At 36.2% G+C, this 7,953-nt stretch overlaps 1 protein-coding gene across 1 annotated transcript in view; it reads right to left on the bottom strand.

The window, feature by feature from the left end:
• LOC103267365 (HLA class II histocompatibility antigen, DRB1-1 beta chain-like) overlaps positions 1–6,689 on the bottom strand; it is a 19,100-nt gene extending 12,411 nt beyond the window's left edge. Inside the window, exon 1 of the mRNA XM_008064968.1 lies at positions 6,528–6,689. Within this exon, the coding sequence (XP_008063159.1) occupies positions 6,528–6,611 (84 nt within the window). The 5' untranslated portion in view covers positions 6,612–6,689. The remainder of the gene's footprint in view (positions 1–6,527) is intronic.
• Between the last annotated feature and the right edge of the window lie 1,264 nt (positions 6,690–7,953).

Raw genomic sequence — 7,953 nt, forward strand, 5'->3', positions numbered from 1 at the left:
CAGCCACTACACTCCAGTCTGGGTGATAGAGTGAGACTCCAACTCAAATAAATAAATAAATAAATAAATAAATAAATAAATAAATAAATAAAGAGTTAAGATGTGATGCGATGGGTTCATTTGGTTCAGCCAGCATCAGAATGAAGTGTGTATATGTTTGGACAAACGGGAAGACACATTTCCAGTAAAGGTAATACCACGTGCAAATGCCTGAAAGAACTGATGAACTTCTCAGGAAACCGGAGGCAAGTTCACTGAAGCACAAAGTTAGGGGAAGAGAAGAAAAGATTAGACTGGAGAAATCACAAGAAATAATGTACTTAAAAGTCTTCTGGTTGGTGTTGGGATTTTTAATCTATACTGCATGCAATGGGAATCTTTTGAAGAGTTTTAAGGAAGTTAAAACCCTGATGCCAATATAGATTCACAAACCACTTTTAACATTTTTAAATCCAGAAAGTTCAGAGATTCTCTTTTTTCATTCTTTTCTTTCTTTTTTTTTTTAAGCTAGGCAAATGTGACTTGGTAAGGTAAAGATTCTAAAGTGTCTCGGAGCTCCTATTTTCAAAACGGTTCCTGTAGTTTCAATATATATAAACATAAATATATGTATACATGCGTACATATACATATATCACATAATGTATATATGTGTATGTATATATGATATGCAAAAGTCAAAAAGAGTTAAAGGGTCAGGGCAGTATCTGAGATTCATTAATAAGTGGGTGTAATGCCTAGGACATGTGGTTAACCTGGTAGATAATCCATGTGGTTTTAACCCTGTGGTTAAAAGTAGGAAGAATACATAGAAGCATCTTACACTATCAGTAGTACAGAATATAGAATTACTGCAGAAATCTGAGGCATTTTATTAAAAATGTGGTAGTCACCACTATGATTTATAGTGACAGGTTGTTGAAAGTTAGTAGAGATAATGATGACCAATAACTCATGAAAATTTAGAAAAATACTACATAAGGAAAAAAATTAAAATGAAAATTTGTACTTGAATTGATTGAGTGAATTCAACAAGAAAGTGGTGAATTTATACAAAACCCATGTCTTTTTTTCTTTCTTTCTTCTCTTTTTTTTTTTTTTTTTTGCAATGGGATCAGCAAAAATAAACCATGAATTACTGAATTCAGAAGCATGTATGAAAAGTGTGAGTCTAGAATTTTTACAAGCAGCAATACTATCATCCTCAGAAATATTGACATTTTGAAACAGATATTTCTCTGTTGGGGAGGTGTTGGTTGCTACCAGTGTCCTTGTAAGCCTTAGTTCTCAGAAGAAAACCCTGGTGTGATAACCAAAAATGACTTCAAACATTGCCAAATGTTCCTCAGGGGGTGATGGGAGAGAAGAGAGTGAGGATGTGATGGGAAATTATCCCTAGGTGAGAACCACTGGTGTGTAAATCATCTGAAGAATCTGTGGTGAAAAAGCTACTAGTAATTATGGAGCAGCTGAGAATTACATGTATAAATTTGACTATATTATATCTCTTGAAAATCATGACCTTACATATACCTTATGTTTTTTCAGGAATCTGGTCTAATTTATTTTTACAGCAAATAAATTTGCTCAGAACCAAGACTTACTGATTTCTTTACATTGCCAATCAATCACTACAGCATATAATTTATCTTTCACATCATATTCCTTCATAATTTATCTGCCATTGGTCCAATATTTTCTATAGGAGTAAACTACAGTCAAGGGCATTTTATTCCTGCCAAGTCACTAACTAATTCATTTTCTTTTTTTTCCTATGTTGGGTGCATATATGTTTAGGATGAATATTTCTTGTTGATGGATTGAACCTTTTACCAATTCATTTTCTAACTTTTACTCTCCCACTCACAACAGTACAAGTAGGCATCAAATTACCAGGGAGAACTCTCATTTCTGTAGTCAAGTTCTTAGGAGAGGAGAAACTAAGATGACATTTCATATAGACAGTTTACAAAAAATAACCAGGTCCTCAGACTTTGAGCAGAGACCATCACAGAGTTCCTGTTTCCCTTTAGAAATGATATCAGAGAGGAGAGCACTCTGGATCAGACAAAGTCTATCTTATTGCTCACAAATTCCCTAGCTACCAATTTCACAGATAAGAAAGTTAAAAACTAAAAAGGTGTGAAGTCACTATATTTGTAACTTGCATGCTTCACTCCATAGTTCATTCTCATGTGCCGAACTTAGGGTTGCCAGGCTTAGTGAATAAAAATACCAGTAAAATTTGGATTTCAAACAAATTATTGTTTACCTGAAAATTCAGATTTAGCTGGACATCCTTATTTTACTGGCAACCTTAGCACAATTTCTAATAAATCTCAAAAAGAAGAGAGGATTTAATTCTTCTTTGAGTTCTTCAACACATGCCGGGGCTAGCCAGCACATATCAAACTTTTCAAGAAACAAGTACAAAGCGAATTAAATTTTCTTCAATATATTGGAACTAGTAGCTCTGGCATTCCTTGCTCGCCCCAAGACACACTCTGGTACACATGAACATCAGAAATTCTATTAATAATTTAAACTCAATATATCACTATTCACTAATAATGTTTCAAATCTCAGGCTCTAGAATAAGAAAATCTTATTAAAACATGACCTCTCCTACCTGGATCAATTTGTAACAACAATGAGCCTTTTTTATTTACCAAAATGGGGTAATAATAGTTTATTCCTCACAAGATTATTGTTTAGTGTAAAATTAAGTACTAACTCTTCTTAGTGCAGATCACATAATAAACACTAAAATATATTACCATTTTAATTTTCATAATCCCTGTAAATTCGAACTCACATTAACTTTCTGTTCTTTAACTCCTAAAGCAAACAATATTTTCATCATCATTTGGTGATTGTGTTCCATTAACTGGATCACTAATTATCTTTTTGAACACATTAGGACAGAATCATTGGTTTAAGTGTAATAATGCAACATACCTAAATCTCACTGAAATGGGATATGCTGACATAGAAAAGAAAGGCTTTCTATATACTCAGATTTAAACTGCAATCGAATTTCTGGAACTAACTTTGTGACACAGGGTAAGTTATTTACACCTTCTGAATTTTAAATTCCTTGAATGTGTATGATTTTAAATACCACAGATAAAATAGGATAGTTATTGAAATTACATTCTGATATGTATAGGCATGGTACATAATAGTCAAAGCAAAATGTTACAATGCTCCACGCTGACAGACGCCAAATGTGTTTTGTTTATTGCTCCATTTTCATCACTTTGGCTAATAACTAGTGTATTCTAAGTCAATAATAAATATTGTCTGTGTGAATTAATGACCTGTTTACATAACCGTCACAACTGTGTACAAAGGCCCTCTAAGGCTTTCTTGTTAATGATTGATCATCTCTCTCTCTGATTCACAGGTCCTCCTGCTTCTTTTAAGCCTCTTTATTATTTTCTCTTAAATTCAGCTGGCTCCCTGATCCCAGAACACAGGCCTTCCCTGAAGTCTCCTACTCAAAAGACTCAACCGTAATTCTGGCTTCTTCTTCTCACTCTTCAAATGGTCCAATTCGGTTTCCATCCTGGATATTCCACTAACTGGAAATGTCAAGTCCATCAAAGCCAGTGATAACTTCTCTGTCACATTCTCACTTCACCCACCTCTTAGTGGTGCTCCCATGACTGACCACTTCCCAGCCTTGAAAAAAATCTGTTTTCCTACTTTCTACACATTATTTTCTCTTGATTTTTCTCCAACATCAATGGACTCCTTCTCAGTCCCCTTTGCTGTCCCTTGTCCATCTTCCTTTTTTCCAAGTGTAATCTATCTCCTATATAACTTTTTCCACTTAACTGGAATTTATCACTGTTCATGTGTCAATTATACCAACATTAATAACTCTAGCCCTGCCCTCACACTGAACTCCAGTCTCTCCATGGAGATGTCAAAAACAAACAAAACCTTAGACAAAACCTTTATTTTACCCACCCATTTCTTATAATTTTCTCTCACAGTCTATCCTGTTTCAATAAACTGACACCACCACCCACCTATTTCTAAATACAATATCCACAAGAATAAACTTGGATTTCTACCCTGCATATTTTTAATTCATTAACTTGTTATTCAAAAGAATATTTCAAATATGTTGACTCATCTTTATCACTGTCTTTATCACTACTGCACTGAATGAAGCCATGAGCCTGTCTGTCCTGGAGATTTTTGCTGTGCTCCTAAGTGGTCTCCCTGCCACCACTTGTGAACTCCAACAACCCAATCTCCAAATAGCAACTAGAATTACTTTTTAAAATGGAAGATAAATGGACTCTCCTTGCAACCTTCCAGTAGATTCCCACAGCTGTTTAAGTCAAATTCAAATGTCTTACAATGGTCATCAGGGCCTAATATGAGGAGGCTCCTAATTCCTCTCCATCCTACATTATCTGATGCCACTTCATTCCTTGCTCACTGCCCTTCAGCCCTTCTAGCCTTCTTTCTGTCCCTTCAAAACAGAACACATTTCCCCACACCATGGACTTTCCCTTGTTCTATCTCTCATCTCTCTTGCACACCTGTTCCTTAGACCACATGGCTGTCTTCTTATTTTTGTCTCAACTTAATGTCATATTCTCAAGAAGTCCTCCCTAACCACTTGAACTGAAGTTGGGAGAATCCAGCTATCTCTATCCTATCACCTTGATGTCTTTTTCAGGGTAATGATTGCTCTATAAAATTTCCTTTTTGTCAAAAGTCTATTGGGTTATTAATAAACATTCTCCACTATTAATTTAAGTAAGAGTAGGAACTTTTTCTATCTTATTCAAATAGAATTTTCTGATCCTTGAACAAAGTCCAATACACAATAGTTGCTCAGAAAAATATTTAGGGTCTAAATGAAGAAGCAAGGGTTCTGGTAACTGATCACTCTGGGGTTCCTGGAGTTCAAAAAAGGGCTCAAGCTCTTTTATTATGATGACACACTCTATCCATTCCACTCCTTGTGAGAGATATAGGAAACTTTGTCTTTCACTTCCTTCCAGTGAGAAGAAAGATTCACTGGTAAGGAAATGGTGATTTTAAGAAAGGGGAAATTTTTTTATTAAGATTTTTTTTATTTTGATGGCTGTCATAGCACTGATGGTTTGTGCAAGCTTCAGAAATTTTCAGACATTCTGACAAAATAGCTGGGGAAAAAATAAAGAGAAACTGGAGAGAGAGGTAAGCAGACATAGCTTATTAAGGAAAACAGAGGTGATTATGAGTTAACCTATCAAATTTGGGACATGACCACAATTCCCTTGAGTCACTTTTTGACTTTCAGCCCTACGGATGTAAACGACATTTACTAGTCTTGTAACCTCATTCGGGGTATATAGTTTGAGTCATAAGATTGCTGATATTTCACTACTTTTGACTAATAAAAATAGAATTTCATCTAATTTATCCTACAATAGTTGAATCCCTTCTTGTGGGCTCTAGCCAGGGAATGTAGAATGTATGGAGAAACCAGTAGACAAAGGTTCAAAATAAATTCATAATGAACATGAACCTGTGTCAAGTTTTCAGAGGATGGCTTAAGATCTTTTAGGCACCAAAGAACACCCCATAAATGCTTATTACTTACAGGGTCATTCTAAGTACTAAAGATACCTGCTTCCGCTTCAGAATGCTTTTCCTGGGGAAAAGAGTGAACAATGACACAAACTCGGTCGGAGAATCTCTAGTACAGGGATGCAGGCTTCATAAACATTGGATTCCAGAGAGAAAAGAAAGAAGATAATGTGGGAAACCACTTGGCACGTCTTCATATTCTAGGGAGAAGCACCCAAATGACAGATGCTATTGAAGACATAGCACAGGATATTCCAGGAGAGACTCTTCGAATGTCTTTTGACTCCCCACTAAATTTCAGAGAAACCTTCTTTTCTATGGCATAAATCAACATAATAAAAGACAATGTTGTTTGGGGAAGTAGCTTAACATTCATATTTCTTTTCTTTCTTTTTTTTTTTTGAGTTGGAGTCTCACTCTGTCGCCCAGACTGGAGTCCAGTGGCACGCTCCCGGCCACCTCAGCCTCGACCTGCTGGGCTCCTGCGATCCTTCTGTCTCAGTCTTCCAAGTAGCCAGAACTACAGGTGCGCACTACCATGCCCATCTAATTTTTTATTTATTGTAAAGACAAGGTCTCGACAAGTTGCCCAGGCAGGTCTTGAACCCGTGGGCTCAGGGAATCCACTCACCTCAGCCTCCCAAAGCGCGGGATTATAGGCTGAGTCACATTCATATTTCTAAATGTGAAATGTGATACAAAACTGCAGAGGTTTTACTGAAAAAAATTTGAGAAGAAATGATTTATATGGAGGCCATTTATGCAGGTCTCTTGTATCAGCTCCTTTTGTGGTGGAAATAATATGGGATTCATATAATAAAGATGAGTGTTCCCTGAATAAACTGTCACAATTTCTTAAGGGACATAGCCAGTACACTGTGACAAAGAATTAATTTCCTTTTTTCCCCTATCCTATCATAGGTAAGTACCCACTGTGTAAACTTACAGCGGGTGTCCCTAGCCATAGCCAGAGGAAGGCTCAGCACCATTAGTATCACTGTCAGAGCTGCCATGCAAGTGCCTCAGGGAACCACAGGCACACCAATTGGAGAACAGGAGAGGACCAAGTGTTAAAGGAGCAGACAAGTCTCACACAGAATTAAGAACCTCCTCCACCCACCCCCCAAATCATAGGAACCAATTACTCGTTTCTTTATTCGAGTATTGGGTAATCCCATGTTAGAGAATAATCATCATCAGAGCTGAATAGCATCATCAGTTGCTGGTCAGAAATTCATTATTAAGGTCCTCTTCTGAAACAGAACTTCCTTCATTAAACAATTGTTTTAATTAAGTTATTTAAAGGTTTGATCCAGTTGCATATGAGACACTTTAATTGGGCTCCAATTATAAACCAGCTCCGTTTGTGCATTCTGTAGGAGCATCCAGTTTTCACTTGAAGACAGAACTGTTTGGACAAGTGTGTATGTGAAAGTGTGTGAGAGTAAAAAAGGATGAAGGGAACATTATTGCAAACAGGAGACCTTTAATCTGGCCCCTAATTAAATATAATTTAGTGTTGTAGATTTGAGGAAACTACTTAACCTTTCACAGTTGAAATATAAGCACTGTGATCTTTCAGGTCTTTCAGCACTGGAAAATGCTGTGACTTTATGGACACCTCAGGTAGCAGCATCCCCTGGTAACAGATGATAGAATTACAGTTGTTGATTGGAGGGCATAATCTGTACCTCTTTACAGGTAGGGATCCCTGATAAGCTAAATAAACTTGAAAATATGCAATAATTTAATCTGAGTAAAAAAGGTTTTTCACTTTTGTGTCCTGATGCTGTCAGGGAGTTTGTGGCACTTCCAGAAAACACATAGTCAAGAAGCATGGAGGAGTCATCCATGTGACTGTAGCTTGTATAGCACTTAATCCAACAATGTGATTGTGTCAACTGCACAAATCAAAGTATATAGGGGGCTGAGAAATCAACCGAGCACTCACAGTCAGCTGTTGACACAACTATGCTTTAAAATAATTAATATTTTACCTGAATAAGTGTTCAATCCCTGGTTCCCATCATTACTTTCTTATTTTATTAAGGCTATCTCCCTTTACTATTCCCTTTCGGTTTCTTTACACAAGGAATGATATAAGAAAAATGTGCTCATAAATTCATTATAGAATGTTCAGGAAAAAGACATTATGGAAAAACTATTAATTATATCATTTGATGTGATATCTAATTTTAAACATATAATTCTGCTTTTAGATCATTAGTATGCATTACATTAGTGTAAATGTAACATCTTATATTAAAAATTTGACTTTAAAGTTGTGTCAGCGTCTGCATTACTTCACACTCTACCACAGTTGTGATAAGAGGTCATTCTTCATGTGCCTTAGTG

The sequence above is a fragment of the Carlito syrichta genome, unplaced genomic scaffold (genome assembly GCF_000164805.1).
Source record: "Carlito syrichta isolate Samal-C Ts95f unplaced genomic scaffold, Tarsius_syrichta-2.0.1 Scaffold308116, whole genome shotgun sequence".
NCBI lineage: Eukaryota > Metazoa > Chordata > Mammalia > Primates > Tarsiidae > Carlito > Carlito syrichta.